Here is a 21,894-nt window from a genome sequence, read left to right on the forward strand (position 1 = left end):
AGCATGGAACTTTGAACTACAAGTAAACCTCTTGTAGTTGTTGATCAGATATATTGTCGTAAAGATTGGGTCTTGTCATTTTTTTGCATAAGTGTGTGACACTCATAAGAAGTTTACTTAGGTTGTGGGTTATTTCCCCACCCCCCACCCCCCCAAAAGAATTAGAATGGGCTTTTTGGGAAGCTTTGTGGATAATGTGGCTTTGGAGTTAAGCTTCTATAAGTTGATCCCACTTGGGACATAGCTCAAAAAATGTGTCATATAAAGAATGTACTCTCTCATTCAGATACCATGTGCCTGCTTTGACATGGAGTAGACATGACGTTGTGTTCTCCTGCAGTGTTTGGCATGAATGGGAGATACACTGACCTGCTGTGAGAAAGGAGGAGGGCACAGTGCTGTGAGGGAACGTGACAGGGAAACCTGGTCTAGTCTGTTGGGGACTCTGAGGTTTTCCTGAGACGTTACACTTGAACTGAGCGTTGAAGAATAAGTAGGAGTTATAGCAGATTCAGACGGAAGAGCACTGCCTGCAGAAGGAACAGCACGTCAGCTCCCTGGGCTGCTGGTGGGAGGGGACTTCACTCACTTGAACTAGGAAGAGACCAGTCTATAGTGTGGCGAGCCCAGGGAGGGGGTAGGTTGGATTTGAGCTGAAGCTGGATGTTCAATCTCAGTCCTGGAGGTCTTGGTTTAGATTTTGGTCTTAGAACCTAAGTGCAGTGGGAAGTTGTGGAGGGTTCTTTCTAAGAGAAGTGATGAAATCAGACTTTATTTGTAAAAATCACTCTCTGTTGTATGAAGAATGACTTGTAGGGGCAGAAGTTAGCATGCCAAGACACAGTAGGTTTTTGTAAACTCAGAGTCCAGACAGGAGGCAGTGGAGGTACCTCCTGAGGGTGTAGGGAAGTAGATGGGTGGCAGGAAGTGAGCAGATGGAACAACTTGAGAAGCAAGTGATTGGTTTACTGTGGAGAATGAAACAGAGTGAGATTTCAAGTGTCCCTCCAGGATCTTCAGCTGGAGGAGGTAGGTTGGAGGTGGTGCCATTGAAAGAGACAGATGCTGAAAGACCAGTAGCAGTGGGACCAGGGGAGGAAGGAGGGTGGTTACGGTTTGATAACAGTTTGTGTGTCCAAAATTAAGACCTTTTTCTGTACATCTCACTATTTTATGGAAATTTAATTTTTTTTTTTTTTGCCTCGTTTAATGTTTTGTTAAAGGAAGCGGCTTTCATTAAACAGTAGTAGGCAGCCTGTTGAGGTGAACCATCTTGCCTTTGGTGATGTGCCTGTCCAGGTGTGTCCAGCTGCTGGGTCATGGGATGTTCTCCTCACTCAGGTGGCCAGCCACCATCAGCTAGTAGCAGTGATTGTGAGGGAATCCTAGTAGCTTCTCTCTTACATTATTGCCCTGACCTCTGCGAAAGGCCTGTCTCCTGAAGGCTTTCAAAAGGAAGTTCTCTTATAGCCTAGAGAACATTCAGATGAGGTCAGATTAGATTATGATTATATGCCTTTTGCAGAGTGGTTATATGCCTTTTGCAGAGCATATTCCTTGTAGCAGGTTATATGCCTTTTGCAGAGTGTATTCCTTGCAGCAGGGACTGTAATATTTTTACATATGTTATTAAATGCATTACTCTGCTGTCAGTTTCTGCAGAACACTGAGGCTCTGAGAGGGTAAATATTAAATAGCATGTGCAATTCAAAGTCACCTTGCTTAGTGGGACGGGAAGTCAGAATTAGAACCCAGTGTCCTGTATTGGGTACAACTACTGGCCAGCTCAGCAGTTGCAGTTTCTTTCTTTAAGGAGGTTTTATTTTAGTAAAGCCTTTGAAACTATAACCTTTGCCAATCAACTGCCTTTTCCTGGAATAAATTTGATATACAGCATTCTTTTTTAAGCATTAACTTCTTTTTTGACTTCTGATACTTTTCCTACTGTTCATTTCCTACTGCTTATTTCAGCTGTCTTTTTTCCTCTTGAAATATATGATGTATTGAGCACTAAAGACTCAGTTGTACAGCCCCTAGGTTTATGACTTAAGTGTAGACTAAAAAGTGAAAAATTTTATCTCTTATGAAAATGTTTCAATTAGTCCCCAGAAGCAGTTTACTTTTCTTTTCAACATATGTTTGAATACTTTGTCTCAAACAAGAGATTTGGAACTGAGCAGTCAAAGATGACTTAAGATTTAGCGTCTGCCCCAGGGAATACTTGGGGTCACTTGGGATGGGAACAGACGCTTAAGAAAGCACCATGAAATACAAGCGGTGATATGGGGTGGGCCAAGTGAACTGCAAGCCTAGGGGACTTCACAGAGGAGGTGATGCCTAAAGGATGAGTTGCAGTTGGTCAGCTAAAGAAGGAAAAAAAATCATTTTAGCAGCAGAAATGATTGTAGGAAAAGGGGCTCTAAGGTAAAAAGTCTGGATTTGTTTTGGGTACAATGTGAAGGGCCCGTGTAGATTTTGTGCCCTTATTCTGTTTTTCCTAGAGATTTACACAAGTGTTTTAATATTTATGTTTTAAAGTCATTTTACTGAAAGGTTAAAGATTGTTGTTTCTGTTAACGTACTATTTCTAATCCCTATAAAACTATAAAGTAGCTTGGAGAGTTTCCCATTTTATAGACAAAAGTGGCAGCTCAAAAGTTTCATATCTAAGGACATAAGAGAAACTAGTGGTAGAACTAATTGGTTCAAAAACGTGTTCTTTGTACTAGTTTATATTGACAGTATGAGCCTTTTTCATAGGCACCATATGCTAATGTCAATTTTAGCAACATTTATTGAGAGACCGTGCGCTGCGGCCCAGAATTAGGATATAAGCAAGGCATGGAGCTTGGCGTCAAGCCTACAGACTGATGTGTGTGCCTCTTTAGTGGCATTTGAGACTTTAGTCTGCTCTGTTACTGCTTTCTGAAAAAAGACTTGGAAATTTCTATTATCCAACTTTGAGGAATTGGTGATTTGAGTGGTTCTGAGTATTCTTTTGTTGAGCAAATTATGTTTAGTGAGTGGTTACTACATGCCATTCTGCTAGGTTCCGATGATACAAAGATGTATAAGACTTGAGTCTCTGCCATTCTAGTGGGGAATGCAGGTGGAGTTGATAATTACAGTGTAAAGTGGTAAGTGTAGTGAGAAGTAAGTGTAGTCGGTCTCTGGTAGGCCATAATAAAAAGCTTCCAGTCCCTGTAGGCATGGAGGGATTGGTGGACTAGGGCCATCCTGGGAAGGGTTCTTGTTCAGCCACACCTGGAAGAAGTCCTCAGCCAGGGCCTAAGGTGCCGGGCCGGGCGTTCCTTGTGAATCGGGCCAGTGCTGACTGCCCTTTGTCCTGACTGACCTGCTTTCTCCTTCTTTGCACCAGGCTATGGAACACCCTATGGTTACAGCACAGCTGCCCCTGCCTATGGTATGTACACTGTCTTACTGATTTCTCCTCTTAGCCTCTCTGCACAGCCATCCAAAGCAGTTTGTATCTAGGGTTTCTTTAAATGAATTGGAGGATCTCAGACCTACTCATTCTAGTGACCCAACTTAAATTCCCTTTGAAAATGCCACAACCTTGTGGTTCTTGGTTTGGTTGGAGTTGCTCTTCTCTCTGCTTTGCCTGATTGAAGGACTGCTTGTTCTAATTGCCTGTTTCTGACCATATTGAAATTAAATATTCTAAGTAGTTCTTCTTACAGCCAACTTACACTCCATTCAAAGGCTACTGAAGGGCCATACCCAGTTCCTGGTTTGGCTGCCTGCCAGTTACAGAGCCACGTTTAAGTTTCTGGTTAGAAACTGTATGAACTGCAGGTGATTGGAGTTAGGGATAGGAAGTACTCACTTCACATTGGTAGTGTTATGCTTTGTTGTGAATTTTGCTGTGGAGGTGAAGGGAACAGGTCCCAGAGAGTGATGTGGGGTTATCCACAGCAGTGTTACCGAAGTTCTTACTGCAGAAAGTCTGTGTAGTACATGTGAGAAAATCATAGGAGTATCTCCTCTCCCTTCAAAAATAAAAATAAAGGCAAATGCAGAAATGAACCTCAGTGGCCCTTTGGATAACTTTTGAATGAGGTTTATGTGGCAATGGAGGCAGTAGGTTTGGAGTCAGTGATATGCTCTCTTAGACATTTTTCCTATCTTGGGTGCTACATGGTGTAGAACCAGCCATCTGCAGAATGTTTGTCAGTTAGAGCATCAAGAGCGCCTGTGTGTGTGTGCTCATGTGAGAGTGTGTGAGAGCATGCGTGTGTACACGAGTGCGTGTGCCCCACTGCGACCCTAGGCTGGGCGTGCGTGCACACGGAAGAGAAGGCCCGTGCCTGTGTTGCTGCTTGTGGTGGTAGTCCTTCACATGAGCCCTCAGGCCTTCCCTTTGCCTCTTCTCTTCATACATCAGCTTTCCCATTTTTGTTTGGATGGAAATTATGGGTCTTTAAGACACTGCTAGATTGAAGCTTCATTTGATTTCGTAACTGTAGAAACTAAGTAGAAAGTGAACAATTTGAGCACTTTCCCCATTAAGATTGATCATTTACAACCTGGAAAGATGTGGGGAAGCTGGAAGACTGACATTTGGGGTAGGTTTTCTCTTAAGGTTGAGAACACAGTCTGGAGTTTCAGCCTTACCTACATGTCTCCATTGGCATACTGAGCTATGGCCAGGGGCTCCCCGTATTCTGCTTATTCTTAGATACGGGGAGGGGGTTAGGAACTGGGGGCTCATTCAGGAATATGCTGTCTTTTAGAATTTATTTTAAATTCAGACTCTCTAGCTTCTTTTGATTTGGCCATTTGCTTTTACCATTCAGCCAACTTCTGCATATCTTGACCACCTCTCCTTCCTGTGAATTAGGTCTGATCAGTTTATCCAAATACATTTTGACTCTTTGAACTCATTGTGATATGTCTTGTGTAAAAGCCAAAGCATCTGCCTTCTAGGGCAGGTCCTTAAGTTGGTGCCTTTCTTTTAGACATAGTAAGACCCATGTTCTTTAGGTTTGCAAGAGCTTTTTTTTTCTTTAAAACACTTATTTATCTAGGCTCTAAGGTACATTCATGTTTTTCCTCAATCTTTTTAATTTCTCTCCCATTCTTCCCTTTCCTCTAACATTGAACTTCCACCCTGAGGCCTCCAAGCCCGCTTTTCAGAAGGCTCCTCTCTTCCATGTGTCATATAACTGACTTCCAAAGCTGGTGAAATTTAATGCCCCCATTTTTCACATAAAAGATATGGTTTTTAAATGTTACTGTGATGCCAACCTACTAAAACGATGCTTTATTTTGGCTGTAAGGTAAACATGTCTTTGGCCTTCGTAAAGCTGTTGCATGTGGGGTAGTTTCCCTCTGATCATCTGGTGCTCTCAGATACCTGCTGTTGCTGCTTTGTGATTTCTCCATAGGTTAAACATTAGAACAGAAACAAGGAGCAGATTTCAAATCATGCTTGAGTATGCAGAAGTTTGTGAGGCCACAAGAACTCATTAATTACAAAATTAAGAAAGTAATTAATCTTTCCAGATTTGCCATGCCAATATTGGCTGTAGCCATTAAGATAAATACCTGGTCACAACTTCAGTTGGAACTGTCTTTCTGGGGAGCTGAGGCCTTCACAGAAAGCTGTGTTTGAATCTTGACAATCCCTGTTTCTCCTGTAATATGTGATGTGCCAAATTGAGAGTCACTTTAGAATATTAATCAATGGCATTGCTTTTGAGCTTTGTAATTGATGACAGCTCACTCAGATGAAATCCCTTTTTGTATATCATTCTTCCTGTGATGTAGCCATCTTAATTTTGAGTGGAAAATATTATCACACTATTAAGAGTAATTTCAAAGTTTGTGGGCCTCTTTCATAATGGTACATGTTGACTGACTAATCTGGAAAAGGTTAATGATAATCTCTGTAAGATTCTTTTTTTTAACCTGAAATTTTTATTGGATTATTAAACTTATTTGGAGTCCTCTCCGTTTCTTTTCTCTGTAGGTTTACCCAAGAGAATGGTTCTGTTACCCGTTATGAAATTCCCAACATATCCTGTTCCCCACTACTCATTCTTTTAGCCAATGACAGAAGCTAATTCCTATTCCAACAACAACCCAGTACATACAGAATGTTAGCGAAAAAGCCTTTTTATCCTGCTTTCTTTGAACACATACTTGATCAAAATTATTTGTAAAGAACATCTTTTCCTACTTTTTGATTTTAACAAATGCAAATTTAGTTCTCTAAAACTTGAAAACAAACAAAAAAGAAACTAGTTCTGTGAAACGGTACCTCATTTCCGGAAAATAACTTATACCAGCCCTTCTGTTCTAGGGAAATAAGTCTAGCAGTTCAAAGTTTTAAGTTTTAAGAGGAATATCAGATTATGTAAAATTAAATTTGTGAAGGATGTATAGAGTCTCAAACACTGATCACAAATAAACTGCTTTGTTGTAACACAGAGTACTGCCTGGTTCCTGACGCAGTCACTGACGCTTAGCTGATTGATCTGTATTTGCCCCAGGGCACTTTAATTCGGGCTGTAGTTATTTTTTTTAATACAATAGAGACTTTTCATTTAAACTTTAACTTTGTAAATATTGAAGTGTGTAATTAAAGCCAATAAAATATGGGTTTGAATATTGTTTTAGCTTATTATTTTTGATATGTTTTGGTATCAAATTATAAAGAATTGAAAACTAATAACAACTTAGCCCTAGAAACCCATTCATTTGTAAGCAAACTGATAAAACAAAGCAAAGACGATTGTTAGTTTGAGCCCGTCTATTTACTTTGTAAGCCCTTTGTACTCCTGCTGTACAAGGGCATCCCCCTGATGAAGGTTTATTCTGTTATCCGAGACTGGCTTATTAAAATGATGGCACTACCCAGAGATGGGGAAGGAGGAATGTGATTATTTTAGTTTCCGAATTTCCAAGTTTTAAAAAATAATAAATTAATCCATCAGTGACCCTCTCGTTCTTGTGGCCTTCTTCACTCTGTAAGATACTGTGTTCACTCCCTGGCTTTTTTCATGTAGATAGAAGATTAGCGATTTTTCTGGAATTCATTGAAGGGTCTCTTATCCTCTTCAATTACATCAGAATCTAAAGCAGCAACAGGGTCCCCATAAAAACTTGCTCTTCGATTGTCCCAGTTCTTGTTGAGTGCTGCTGTGAAAAGTGACAGGTTTCAGCCATGGGTCAGCATTTCTTTTTTAAGACACCTGATTAAGGTGGTGAAAAATGATGAGTCGGTAACATTGTGCTGTTCTGTAAAGGGCGCAGGCCTAAGTCTTCCACTTGCATTTCTCACCTCGTTTGGAAGCCTATGATGTTACTAGAAGGTAATGGTTTCATTAAGGTACTCACCCCCATGAAGGCAACATTGTGGTCCCGTGTTGATATCTACAAGTTGCTGTGTCTTAAAATTGTCGATTTTTAGTTTGAATTAGCTTTCCTCTGCTTTCTTCATTTCTGTCTTTTGGAGCTGAATAGTGTTAATCGCTGAGAGTGGGCTTCAAAATATGGCAAATTTATGTACCCCATATCTCTGGGACCACTAAACAAGCATGAAACAGGCAGTTGAAAATAAAATGTTAGTGTTACTTAATCAGATATCTGATTTTTACACCACAGCTTGTCTGTTCCTTCAGCTCCTTGACCTTTTGTTTGTATCAGTGGTGGGTGATACTTTAATAAAACCTCATCACTTGCTGGAAGTAGCTGTGAACTTACCATTCTCATCCTGTGCATTAGTGGCTAGACCTACACAAGAGGGCCCATCTCAGCTGGGAGTTTTCATGTTTCATTGATTTGTTTTGCTGACCTATGGATGAAACAGAGCCATCACTGAGAAGAAAAAGCATGGCTGGTAGTGTCCAGTTTTTCTTAATTAAGTATTTACAACAGCCCTCTTTGTTTATGGAATACTATTAATTGGCAGCTGCAGCTGTATTGTTATTTGAAATTGATTGTCAAATTTGCATTCCGAGTTGGAATCTCTCTGGAGATTTCTTTTTAGAAAATTCTTTCAAAGTAGCTGACTTGTAACGCAACTCAACCCCTCTGGAACGGTGCAAAGGGAGCTGTGCTCTTTTCCACCATGATGGCAGTCATTTCAAATGGTTTCTACCAAGTCTTTTTTTTTTTAATTTGTTGTTTGTTGGAAGTTACTAACCATGTTTTGTAAACCTGCCCAGTTGCTGCAAACTTTGACATTTCTCTGCTTTACTTAAAATAATTGAGCTGTCAGTCCTTTGTTAGAAGTGGTAACCATGCAAGTTCAACTGTTTAAATTTTGTAATGGATTAAGTGTCCTCCCCCCACCCCCACCCCCCTTTGCCCTTCCCACCCTTTCATTTTGTAATGAAAATTCCACTTACAGCTGAAAGAGCAGAGAAATATAAATGAAGCCTTTGGCTTCACCAAATTCTGTGAAATTAACACCAAGTTTTGCTTCTCTGCTCTTTTCTCCACTGTAGGTGGTTTTTTCATTGACAGCCCCTATTGCCAGCCTCTGAGCGTCGCACCATTTATTATTCACTTGGGCCCTCAAGATTTCTTCTCTGACTTCTAGAACCATCAGGTTGTCTGGCTTGAAATGGCAATTTCTATGTCTTGATCTTAAGAGCAATGTGACCCCCTGAGGCTTTCCAGCTTTCAGACACAGCACTTTTGACACCTCCTTTTGGAAAGCAGTGACTGAGCATTCTAAAGAAGAGCAATACTTTATTCAAAGCCACGGTGTCTGTTTGAAAACTTTTCCTTTGGAAACCTAGCAATACCTGGATATACTTAACCCCTCCTAGCCTAGTTCTTGTCAGGGAAGTCTACAGACCAATGTAGAACTTAGAATTAGTGTATGAGCTGTGCTATCTTCTGACAGTTTTTAAACTTTTTTAGCACATAAACTGAATAGTTGCATTCCTGACTGCGTCAGTTAGTGCTATTATAATTCCTCATAGATAGGGGTCCTCCTTGAAGCCATATTTCTTTGCATGGGGACTGGCACCCAGCCGGGGAGGTGACCTGCAGCCATGTTTCTTGAGGCTGCGGGTGTACCCCATATCTTGTGCAAGGTAATTGGTCCAATAGATTCCCGACATACCTCATGCTGACTAGATGCAGTGCATGGTGCGGGGACGTGAGGGCTCCTGGAGTCGCTTGTAGGCTCTCAAATTGTTAACCTGGGGAACAAACCACTGATAGATTTTGCTGGTATTAGCCTTTTCTTCTTTTTTAAAATTTGGGTGAAATGTTTGAAAATCATGAATCAGTCAGTCACCGTTATTAATTGAAGAGCTGGGAATACCTCGTTAATGTATTTTTAAAACTGGTGTTGGACCCTCTGTGTATTTCAGGTTAATACTTTTAAGCAGTTTTCAGCACGTTTATCTCACTTTATTCTCGTTCTCCTCGGACCTTCGTAGCCATATCACTTGTATAAAATAGGCTGAGATATAGTGACTGTAAGCTGTGGTCTCAGTATACAAAGGTAAGCTCTTTTATTTTCTGATTAAAGAGAAAATTAAAAATCAATGAACACAACATGCATATATGACAATCATATATGATGTATTTGATCTCTTGGGTCTTCTGTCATCACATTACTTTAAAATTTTTTATGATCTAAATGTAAAATAGTTATTTTCAGTATTTTGTTTTTTAATAATACCCTTGTGTAATTTCTATTCAAGAGACATTTCACCTTAAGTGTGTGTATGTGTATAGAAATTATGATATAACATATGCGAATTACACACACTTTTACCTGTTTAAAGAAAAGAATTTGGTGGTGGGATGTGTTCACCTAAGAAGATTTTAATGTCAGGGCACTCTTTCAGCCAAAGTGCTAGAATTTCGTAAGCAGAAAGATTGGTAGCAGTGCCGATAGAACCCATTTATGTGTAGTTGTAACATAAGCTGAGGATCAAAGTGCCAATTTCTCAGAGAGTTCTCTGAGAAATGAATATCTCTGATCTGTGTTGTATGCCCTAATACAACAGCAGCAAGAAGCCATAAAAAAAAAAAAGCAATAGAAAATGAAAAAACCAAAATATTAAGGTAACTATGGAAAAATATATAATTGACTGAGTTAAACTTAAGTATTTCCAGAACCAAGTATCTCAAGACTCAGAGTGGTAAATACCTGGTGTGCAGAGACCAAATAGATGTAAGGAATTCCATCTTTTCCAGGTTAGATAGATGATTTATTTCCCACCTATTCACCATCATGGGGTTCATTTAAAAAATATGAAGGTTAGGCCAAATATTTTGAAAAGGATGTGCTTCATCTAGTGTATTCCATAAATGCATTTCATTTGTATTAGATGTTCTGTGCTAAGGTTGTATTTGATATATACATACATATATATATATATATATATATATAGATTAAAATGAAGCTTATGTTTTATATTTGTCTCTAAGTAGCAGTTTTCTTTTTACTACTAACGTTGAAGGTTGCTGGGACAACTTTTTCCCCATACAAAATCTGTATGTATGTTGAATGTGACTTGGCATCTATAAAAGGTTGTATGAGGCCTAGGTGACTAGTACCAAGAACATTCCAGTCCTGAGCAAGCAACCGAGAGCCCCTTACGTGCTAGGTTCTTCTCTGGATTCTGGTGACACAGGCTCCAACCCACTGGAAACCTTTTAAGTTGGAGGGTATCTTTTTTTGGTGGAGTTGGGCCTACTGTAAATCTCCTAGGTTGGGAGACAACACATTAGCAGTGTCAGGAGATAATTAACTTAGTTAATAGTTTATTTATAAATTATTTAATAATATGGGCCCTCTGATATCATTGAAATGGACATCACTTGGAAACTGATTCATTTAAAATATTTCCCTGGAAGTTTTGAGAGCCTGAAACCTACTCTGGTTTATGTTCACGGACCTCTATCCACATAAATGAATGAAATGAATAACAAATAGCCCAGTACTTTTAAAGCAGTTTTTATAGTATAGCAAAGAATACTAGTGGTTAATTTAAACACTAATCATTTTTCAGTGACAAATGAGGGGAATTTTACTCTTATAATCAGTCATTCATTATTATTTCTCTGTTTCTTGGATTTCATTAATAACTGCAGTGGGAGGTAAATCTTTAGTAGTGAGAGGAGTGAACTAAGGAGATATGCTCCCCTTTCCCCCAAAGTTAGATTTCTAGCAATCTAGAGTCCTAATGTGAAAACCACCTGCTCTGTGAACGATCTTCTGAAGTAACTCCTATTCAGCGTATGCCACTGCCTGCCTGGTGGGGGTGCTGGGGTGGGGGTGGTCCCTGTGAAGTTGCCCAGAACAAGAAAGCTTCTGTTGTATTCAGACTTTTCTCTGTAACCATCTGAGGCCTTGCCATTCAGTGACCAGAGATTTCTCAGTGTTACTAGAAGGCCGAGAAGGGAGATGGGTGGTAATGAGTAACCACCTGCAGAGCCAAGAAACTACCTACCACTGAGGTGAGTTCAGTTTTGATGTGCTCCTCTCTAGCAGTTATTTACAGAGCTAGTACTTCTTATGTAAGTTCCTTTCTTTCCTAATAGCATCTTCCAGAAAGTCTGTTTTAAGTCAAGGATTGAAGTTGACTTAGTTGTAAGAATAGATATCCTTTCCCACATTATCATTTTAGGTGAGAGCTAACAGCTTCCATTGATGCTTGAAGCAGTGATCTTTGGAGATTTTTAAAAATAGCACTGTAATGCAAATTAGGTTATGTAAGCTTTATAGCACAGCTAGAAATAGAGAATAGAAACCATGTGGGGCCCTGGGCCAGAGTAGATTTCTCTCCCTCCAGCGAATTCCTGTAGGGCCTGGGAATTAAATGAGCTAATAATACAGAGCGCTTTGAATAGTACCTGGTATATAATAAGTGCTCAGTAAATGTTCACTGTTTTTACCGTGGTTGGCAATGCTGTGCTGACTGGTAGTGGAGAAGCAGGTGCATGGTCTGCTCGGGTGGAACTGTGCGAGTTGCTTCGTGTACACAGGTTTGGGGTGCTCCCTGGCTCTGGGAGAGGACTCTTAGCATCTTAGGGTCAGACAGACACAGAGAAACACTTGGTGAGACATGGTGTGGGAGGTGGCTGTAGATCCATGCTGGATAAAGATGCTTGTGTTTTTGCATGGTAGTCAGTCATTGGACCGTCTGCTGCCAGGAGTTTGTAATACTTGCTTTGGGGTTTAGGTGAGCTTGGAACTTCAAAGGGGCTGAGCTTACAATGTCAACCAGCTGATTCCAAGTTCTCTGTCTTTGCATTAGTAAGAAAAAACTATGTGATTACAGTTAGCCCCAGAATCTGACATTCAGAGCTCACCATTTATTTGGCAGGTAGAAACTAAGTTATCATAAAGCACAGAAAAGAAAAAGGAGACTGGGAGACATGCCTAGAAGACTGTTGACTCAGATGCTTCTCTAAATAGCATTCTTGCACTTCTCTCTTTACAGTTTCCTGCAACACTTTGGGGGTTAAAAAAACCCTGTGATTATCACCACATAAGGCCTCCCTTCTGCCTGATATACATCTGTCTCTCTGTCCACCTACCCATTTATCTATCTGGACACACTGGGAAGTTGCTTTTCAGCCCCGCCCCGCTCCCCCCCAAAAATATATATATGAATGGCTGGACTGAATAAAGGGTGAGGATCTTCGTGTCTCTGGCTCACGTGTCTGCATTGAACCTCAGGAGCCTCTGGAGGTTGTGGCCGCACCTCTCTGCTGGTGGAGGTGAGCTGAGTGGGGGATGCAGACTGAGTTTGGTGATGCTCTGAGGTTACAAAAACCATGTAGACTGAACTGTTACTTCTAAAGGCAAATAAGATTTGCAGTATAGTCAAGAGGTTTTTCTTAAATTCAAGAAATGTTTGTGTAAGTGATGTCTTGGCAGAAGTGACCCCACTCCACTGCTGTGGCTGTTGAGTGGGATCCTTGCCTGATTAACAAACTCTGTGGGAAGGCCTCAGGGTTTTGTTTTGTCTTGACCAACCAGTAGGTAACATCTTAATTACTTGACCCTTCTAAGGAGGGTCTTTCTTGGCAGAACTCCGCTGTCTTTGCTGGTGGGTAGCATGGGGATTGCCACCATCTGCCCGGGCTGCTTGAGAGCCAGATTAGTGTCTCATAGCTGGAGATGAGGTCCCGAGTCATCTTTTCGCTGCTTACGGCCCCGAGGAGGTGAGAGAACGAGCCCCTGCCGGGAGGGTGTTCTCTTAGCGCTGCCTAGGCGCCTGGTTTCTCTGTTTCAGTTTCTCTTGATTCTTTTGTGCTGTATGGAGGAACAGTCTCTGCATTCACATATTAGTGGAATGTCCCAAGTAGTTAATGGCAGCCCTCAGGTCAGTTCATTTGGGGGGCCTCTGGGCAGCAGTGTATGGAAGAAAGGAGAGCAGGGGGAAAGATGCTAAAATTGGTATCTTGTGTGTGCCAGGCACTTGGACATTTTCCTTACTTCTCAGCCCTCTTCAAGGTGTATTTTACAGATGAAAAAAACTGAGGCTCAGAGTGAAGGGCTAGAGTCAAGAATGAAACCCAGATGCTTTAAGTGCCAGGACGGTGGTGAGTGGGCAGCGAGGCAGGGCCAGGTGGGGCCCACAAAGGGGTGAACGTGAGCCAGGGGCCTCACTGTCAGAGGGTCTTTGGAGCTCACAGGCTCAGGCCAATCCTTGCACCTGTGCTGGCGTCTAGGCTTTAACTTGAGGTCACCAGTATCCTGGCCGAAAATAGGGCTATTTTCTTTTAGAGTGACTGGAAGAGATCAACAAACTGGAAAGATAGATTGGAAGGCTGAGGTGTGGCTGTATAAACAGGAAACTTTTGTACTTGAGGCTGGTTTTTCTGTTTGAATATTGGTGAGAAATGGAGGTGCATGTTTTCATTCAGCTAATGCTGTCTGGCCTGAGACTGGAGGTGGGGCTGCTGGAACCAGACTCTTAAGGAGAGCTGGCGAGGTGTAGCTCATTGGGGCAGAGAGGTGGCCCTGGGCAGGTGCTGGGCAGAGATGGGGGCGGGGACAGGTTGCAGTGGCCTGTTTTGCTGGCCAGGAGTGGCCCCTGGGTGGCTTCAGGGAAGGCCGTGGGCCCCTCACTAGCGTCTCAGCAGGTCAGTGCCGGCTGGGTCTCTGCTCAGGGTCAGGGGTGTGTGGGGATGGATACAGAATCCTCTTCAGGGAGAGAGTCTTCCCTGACCCCAGGTCATTGCCATCCTTGAAAAATATTTTTCTGAGCCATGAGCCATAATCCTGGAGGGGATCAGGGAGATGAACCTTCTCGTAAGCCCAGCTTGCGGGAGTTGCCGAGCTGCGGCCTGTGGAAGGACTGGCCCCGTGTGTGGAGCAGCAGCGCCCAGTCCGGGCTGTCGCCACGCCCTGCCCTGATGGTCCCGCTCAGAGCAGCAGCAGCGCAGGGGTGTGGTTCCCACTCCACAGACAAGAAAACTGAAGCCAAGAGACTCTGAAAGCCACCCAGCTTATTTGTAGCAAAACATTGTGGCTCCTAATAAGTGAGTTTTTGACCACATGGAAGCAATGCCATTTCTTCTGTTTTTAGAGTTCACAGAAGCCTTTTCTTGGGAGATTTGTACACCACCACAGCTGTGGGATCTAGTTCTCTCCTTTGACAGATGAGGAAATAGAGGCTTACACAAAATGACCTGCCCAAAATTACATAGCTAGTAAGTGGCCCAGGCCACCCATTCCGATAGCACTGTGCTCACACTAGCAGTTGGTATTGGCAGTCTAGTCTGCTGCTTGTCCTATTTTCCAATGCCATTTGGCAGCAGTTTCCTCTCCTGTTTATGATGCACTCATCCTACTTACCTTTCTTCCACACTTCTGGAATATATCCTGTGTAGCTTGAGACAAAACACAACCTTGCTCTCCCTGACTCCCCCCGCCCCCCCCCCCCCCCCCCGCCACTCCCCACCCGGGGAAAAGAAGGAAAGCAGACTTTAGATTCATTCTCTGGCTGCTCAGACGTGTCAGCTGGCTCCTGGGCAGGGTACTGACTGCCCATCCTTGGGCCAGGCGGCCTGCTTGTCATCGTCATTTTGTCAGCTGCATTGCTGTTTCCACAGATGAACTTTTTGTACCATAACAGAACCCTGTGATAAAGTGCAAACCAGCGCCTGCCACTGGAGAGTGCCTGGGCATTGGATGAGGGGAAAGGATGTGCTGTTGAAAGGTGTTTTTTCTGTGTTGCGCTTCATCCACATTCTGCTTGTCTGTAGTCCTGTTTCTGGCGAGGCCTTCTCTGCTGCTCTAACTGAAGGGGTCATCCTCAGTCATCTTTCCAGAGTTCTCACTGGAGGGGCCAGGGTCTCACTGGGCCCTTCCAGCCTGTGGCTGATCTCAGAAGTTGCTCAGCTCTCTGACATCTGTGGAGGCAGCATTATGGGAAGTATGGGGGCTGTGCCGTCACCCTGGAGGGGAGTCCCTCCTTCCACAGCACCTGGAAGGTGGCACCTGGGGGGCTCAGGAAAGTGCAGAGAACCTCGAGAGAGGTGAGGCTGGTGAAGGGCAGACTTGGAGACACTGGACCTTTCTGCCAGGTATTCTGACGAGTTCTATTTACTGGTTGCATGTGGCTCCAGAAGGGGATAGGTGGTTCTTACAGCCAGTTGGGCAGTTAAGGTGGCAGTGAGTGTTTCCAATAAATGCATGTGCCCAAGAGGGGAGAAGTGGTCCTGGGAGTGTCACTGACCACACCCATGTTCTGTGCAAACTGAGGGCCCACACCACTGACTTCTTGCCCACACAGGCCTGGTCTCCTGGCCACGTGGAGCCCAGTCCTCAGCATAGTCAGCACGGAAGGCTGATGAGACTGCTGCCCCTCCCAGGACCACGGCTCCCGTCCTAGGCACATGGATATACTGGAAACATCCACGGTCACTTCCTCCTCCTAATCACACTGTGCTGGGGCAGAAGGAGCAGCTGAAGAAAATGTCAGGATTTTCAGCTTAGACAGCCGAGAAGGTGAAACCCGACCAAGGAGCCCAGGAAGCAGGGGGATGCTTGCGAGAGGGACTCCCACTCCATCCAGGAGCAGAGCTAGGCCTGTGCAGACTGAGAACTGAGGGACTTGGAGAGTGGCCGAGGCTTCCCGCAGAGAGGGGCATCCACTTGGTAGGGGTTGGCCCAGTGGGGTCTGGAGGAGAGGGGTGTGGTGTGTGCAGAAGGGACAGCATGGAGGTGCTTGTTGCTGGGAACTGGGATGGTTGGAAGGTGAAATGGCACATGGATGTGCAGTTTGGGGCCCCTTCGTGAAAGGCCTCAGGTGCTGTGCCTCAGTGATGGCCACCCTCCAGGACGGTGAGATGACTCGGGGGAGTCAGTTTGGACAGCTGGCCAAAGGAGGCAGCTGGGGGTTGAGAGGCAGGGAGGGCGTTTCTCCATGTCCAGGCTCCTTGCCTGGGTTGAGCTGGAGGCGGCGGGGCCAGGGAACCACAGGAACCCACACCCAGCAAGGGGACTGGGGGCCCCTGTTCAGTAGATGACGGACAACAGTGGTGCCTGAGACTTAATATAGGAATGGGGGGCAGCAGGCACTGCCTCCATTGGGCCAGGAAGTGGGGGTCTGGTGGGCCTGGCGCCCCGTGCCCCTTCTGTAGTCTCTGGGAAGCTTTTTGGTGATGGATGGAGAGGTTTGTAGCCAGCTCTGCCGAGTTTGCCAGTCAAGGGAGTGGCAGATACTGGATGGTTATTGGTATAGGGGCTTCTGCTTTTTAAAGTAATGTTTTGGCCTCTTCACCTGGCAAGAGGTGGAGTCCCTTGGATTCAACATCTGTAGAAAAAGGAGGTATGCACTTGTTCTATAAGTACATTAAGGAGAAAAAGGCAGGATTATTAAGACTACTAGTAAATCTGCTTTATTCTCATTCCGCCCAGGTGGCCAGGGAGCTCGGAGGAGTCGGTGGGAAGGGGGTGGTGCTTCTGCACGTCTGCAGTTCTATAGCTCTGCTGGGGATGAGGGCTAAAGAGGCAGCGGTGGTTTGAGCACTTCAGTCAAAGCTCTAAAGGTCGAGGTTCACTGACACAGCCCATCAAGGCCTTGGGATGTTCAGGAGTCTCTGTTCAGTCCAGTGGGCCGCCTGTGCATACTATCACCTTTGGATGTGTCACCACGTGGACGCCGCCCTAGGCCTGGTGTCGGTGAGGCTTTCAGGCTGTGTGGCCTGTTTGGTGGTCATGGCCACTCGGCGCTGCGGTAGCAGCTGAGCAGGGTACAGACAGTTGTGGGCCACACTTTTCCAGTCCCTCTGGCGTAGTCATGACTGGAAGTTAGCTCACATCTGCTGCCTGGACCCACCCATCTTCCCACAGGGCTTCCTGCTTATCTGTTAAGTGTGCAGCTCTAGCCCAGAAGGACCTCAGGTTTTGAGGGAGAGGTGGGTCCTGTTTGGGAAGCAGGTGCTGAAACGGAACGCCATGCTCCAGAGAGGAACCAGCTCCAGAGAGGAACCTGTGAACTAAGGGTGCCTGGGAGCCAGTGTGGAGGTTGTGCTCAGGATGGTGACGTGATCACAGACATGGTTTGGAAAGATCTTCTGCTTAGGGAAGATTAGGCTTGTTACAAGTGGTATCTTTCAGTTCAATCTGGACTTTTGCCCAGTTTGCTTACCGTGTTGGAACTCGAGTGGGAAAGGGAGGCCTGCGAATCAGATAGCTTTTCTGACTCTCGGTGGCATTAGGGACCTGGTTTATGACATGGCCAAGTCAGCCACCTTTGTGCTGTTTCTCTCTTGCTATTCAGAAGTCCCTTACGAGGGCAACATAAATTAAACCTTGTCTAAGGTTTAATGCTGGCTGAGGGCCGTGGTGTACGAGGGTGAAAAATGCTAGGGATGGGCTTCCCTTGCCTCAGAATGGAGTCACCTGGCAAGAAAGCTTTATGCAGGAGAGGGTGGGAGCAGCCTGTGAATTGCTGAGGCAGGGTGCACAGGCTGCAGCAGTCGCTGCTCAGGTGCATCCCACACGCCAGGGATGACTGCGAATCAGACACGGTGCCGGCCCCAAGGTGCTCCGTGAAGTTGGGGCAATGAAAAGAAACCAAGTTTTTCTACTCTCCACAGTATTTTCCCTCAGAGATGTTTCTAGGCAAACGAAGGGCACAGCTGTTGACTGAGCACCGAGAGGTGAAGTTCAGGGCTGTGAGCTGGATGGAAGTCAGGAGGGTGCTGGCTTCAGGAGCGCACAAGCGCCTGTGCGGATGCCTATGCAGTAGGTGAGGCTCCTGTGCAGCTCAGGAGAGAAGGTCCCCAGCTGGGAGTGGGTGCGGCCAGCCTCACGTGGCCTGTGGGTCCTCTGGGGACGGAGCCAACAGGTGAGGGGTTTGGTGCTGCCTGAGCTGCTGGGCAGATGTGGGAAGGGCCTGATACTGGTGGGGAGCTGGTGCCTGCTTGAGTGAGCTTGTGGCATCAGGTGAGGGTGGTGGACATAGTCGCTGAGAAGCCCTGGCTCCAGGGCGCACCCGCTGCTGTTGCTGGGCTCGCCTGGCTCCTGGCGGGGCTGTTGGGATGCCAGTATGTGTGTAACTCCTTCCCTCTAACGCCTGTGGCTCAAATCTTCCGGAGGTGCAGCTGGCTATGGCACCAGCCATGTCCTTGCACGGCAGCTCTGGCCTCACAGGGAGGCTTACTCGTGTCGGGGCACCCAGACCCTTGTGGAGTCGCCCTGTCCTAGCCCACGGTCCTAAGCTTGATGCTATGTCTCATTTTCCTGCTTAGGGAAACAGATGATGGTATAAAGTCCTTTTTTGAATCTACTATTTGTTCTGGGAAGACTTTTTAAAATTTGTGTTGAGGGAAATGCGTCATAGACAGAAGACTTCTCCACTTGCACTGTACTATCAAGGACGCTGCACCTAATTCCCAGTATCCAGCCTCTTCCCCGCTCCCTTCAGGATGGCTTAAGTTGTGGTTAAGCTTACACTCCTTTCCTTGTTCACGTTGCACCTTTGAGCCTCCTTAACTCTTCGCCTCACCAGCTCCCTCAGCTGTGGCCCTGATGCCCAGGTTGTGATGATGGCCCATGCATGAGGGACAGTTGGGAGTTCAGTCAGGTTCCTGAAATACCTCTTCTTTCACCTGCCAGGCTGGCCCTATGTGGTGGGGTGGGGTTCTCTCTGCAAAGTAGGGGTGTGCTGTGGACACTGTACCACTGGTCCCCTTGTTCACTTACTGTGGTGGCTTCTCAGGTGGCAGGGGCCTTTCCACATGTCCCAGGGATCAGGGGTGGTTCTGGATGTCTCATGACCTCCAGAGAGTCGTCAACCTCCAGAGAGACTCCTTTCCAGGTTCTTGAGGCCACAAAGGGAATGCTTGGTTGGCGCTCCTCTGTCTCTCGTGATGTCTGAACGAGTCGTGAGCCACCTGCCTCAGGCAGATGTCGTTTACTACGGCTGTCAGCAGTGGTGGAGCCTGTTGTCCCCCGAGTACCTGGGAGCTCCGTTGACTAGGGACCATGTGGCCCAGCTGTGCTGAATCTTTCTCGAAGTGGCTGGCTGGGGTCCAGCCACACGTTGAGGAAAAGGCAGGTCTCCTGAAGGACCCTAGGTAGGGCCACGGCACATGCAGGAGTGAGGCAGGTGGGCCGGGGGAGGGGCTGGCCTGTTGGCCCCACAGTCCCCTGGGTCTACCTGCCGTGTAGTAGGGGTCCCGGATGGTGGCCGCTGAGACTTGCTTCTCATCCATTCTGAGCAGAATTCACTGGGAAGGAGGCAGCCAGTCTAGACCTGAAGCCCTGAGCTGTTGAAGGGGTGTCTGTCCCTTACAGAGGAGGAAGGGGTCCTGCTCAGTCTTAGCCCTCCCTCAGCCCCAGGACCGGGGTTCAGGCAGTGCTACATGGAGTTGTGGGTAGAAAGCACTTCTGGTTTACTGCACAGTTACACAGAGGACATCGAACTTTGGCTAACTTGCTCTCACTCTGGTTTGGTGATGGCCAAGATAACTCTTAAGAAATCTATTTAAAATACCTGTGTTATCTATTTACTGTTTTTTTTTCTGAATACGCAAGTGTACATAGTATTACTGCAGTGCAAAGTCCTTGGCAATAACTATGTTGTGTATTATATTAAAAAAAACTGGCGAATGCGAGCAGCGTGGATTGCCCCACTCTGGGGCGGTGAGGACATGCAGGACTTTGAGCGGTAAGGCTGAGGCAGCAGCCTGCACGTGCGGACTGGCTCCAGTGCCTCGCCCAGAGATGCCTGGCCTTCATCACAGGGACTCTCTGCACCCCGACTCCCACAGGCAGCGTCCACACTGCGGCTCCTCCACACTGACTGTGTTGGACTCTGTAACAGACTGACCGACCCTCTTGTCTGGCTGCTGCAGCTTGTCTGTAATGCCCTGACATGTTGCATTTTCCTCATTTGGATGAATAAAAATAAAAGCTTCTGTCTTCATCACTGGGCTGGACTTTTCTGTGCAGGACTTTTCTGTGCAGGACTTAACTCTGGCTATGATGAAAGGGTCAAACGCACAGCCACCTCGACCCTCCAGCTCAGCACACGAGGAAGGACCTTCCCTTCACTGCAGAGGGCCAGGCCTTAGGCCTACTCCTGTTTACAGTCCTTGAAACTGCTTCTCTGCTAATGATGCAAGTTTACGCCGCCGGAGCCTGACCCACAGCTGGCGCAGGGGGTGCTGAGCTGTGGCCACTGCCTTGGTTTGGCGTCTGCCTCTCACACACCTGCCTCAGTCTTACTCTTGACCTGTTCCCCGCCTGACACTAAGGCTTAGAGAGGTAAAGGCAGTGGCCTAAAGGCGAACTTCTAAATGGTGGCAACTTGAAAAAAAAAAGCTCTTCCCACTGCTCCCCGTGTGAGGTTCTGGAGTCACTGCTCACCCCCGGAAGAATGACAAAGATGGCCTGGCAGCCCCCGGGGGGGGGGGGGTCTTGGGGGAGCCAGGCCAGGGCCTGTGCTGCGCTCCAGGTGAGTGGACGAAGGTCGTGGGTGGGCGCGTGGAAAGGAAGGGGGGCCCTGCTCCCACCCTCTCGCCCGTGACCGGCACAAGGAACTGCCAGATGAGCTGAAACCAGGGTGTGACAGGAGGAGCACCGTTTGCCTGGCTTTGGGCCAGAGAAGGAGGTGGTGGTGGTACCTGGTAGAAAGCACTGAAATCCAAGATCTTGTCACCACAGGCAAGCCTTTCACCTTCAAATCTGGGGACAGCATCACTTAATAGGGCTGTTCCAACAACCGGAGGGAGAACACAGGGGAAGGGTCGAACTTAACAGGAGCACACGTAAGATAGAAGTGAGCGCTGAGGCCATGGCAGAGATGGAGAGGAACTCAGGAGGGAGACACGACCTTCCCACTGGAGGTCAGCATCCAAGGTCATGGCTTGAACCCAGGGTTTTTGGTCCAGGTGTGTGTATGCGTGCATGCTCAGTTGCCTCAGTTGTGTCTGACTCTTTGCGACCCCATGGACTGCAGCCCACCAGGCTCCTCTGTCCATGGGGATTCTCTAGGTAAAAATACTGGACTGAGTTACCACTGCCTGTTCCAGGGGCTCTGCCCGACCCAGGGGTCAAACCCACATTGCAAGCAAAGTCTTTCCTGCTGAGCCACGTGGGAAGCCCCGGTGCACTTGTAGTGAAGTGGTACGCGTTTACCCCCACCTGCTGCCCGTGTGGTCATCTCAAAGCAGCTGCCCTGCTGCTCGCTGGGAGTTGAGAGACCGCATGGTCTAGGCCAGAGGTAGGCAGTGCTCAGTCCTTTTGCTCTGGAACTGAGCACCCCAGCCACTCTGAGCGCATCTGCCTGCTTCTCCTCACTCTCTGAATGAAGCTGAGGCGGCGGCCTGAATCCCAGGGTCAGAATCACGCATCTCTGAGCAAGTGAAGCACCACACCACAGCCCTTCACACGTCCATCATCCCGATGAACCAAAAGGTCCGAGAGTC

The 21,894-nt window shown here is 46.3% G+C and overlaps 1 protein-coding gene across 8 annotated transcripts in view; it reads left to right on the forward strand.

Annotated features, from left to right (window-relative positions):
- The window catches only part of STRBP (spermatid perinuclear RNA binding protein), a 148,123-nt gene extending 127,541 nt beyond the window's left edge, over positions 1–20,582 (forward strand). For 4 of the 8 annotated variants that reach the window (XM_065928489.1, XM_065928487.1, XM_065928493.1 and 1 more), the window contains 2 exons: positions 3,380–3,424; positions 9,354–20,582. In XM_065928489.1, the coding sequence (XP_065784561.1) occupies positions 3,380–3,424; positions 9,354–9,422 (114 nt within the window). In that variant the 3' untranslated portion in view covers positions 9,423–20,582. Of the gene's footprint in view, positions 1–3,379; positions 3,425–5,992; positions 6,961–9,353 lie in introns of those variants that run through there. The other 4 variants (XM_065928491.1, XM_065928490.1, XR_010662293.1 and 1 more) reach the window with 3 other exon arrangements.
- The last annotated feature ends 1,312 nt before the right edge of the window (positions 20,583–21,894 follow it).

This window comes from Muntiacus reevesi, chromosome 3, assembly GCF_963930625.1.
Source record: "Muntiacus reevesi chromosome 3, mMunRee1.1, whole genome shotgun sequence".
Lineage (NCBI taxonomy): Eukaryota > Metazoa > Chordata > Mammalia > Artiodactyla > Cervidae > Muntiacus > Muntiacus reevesi.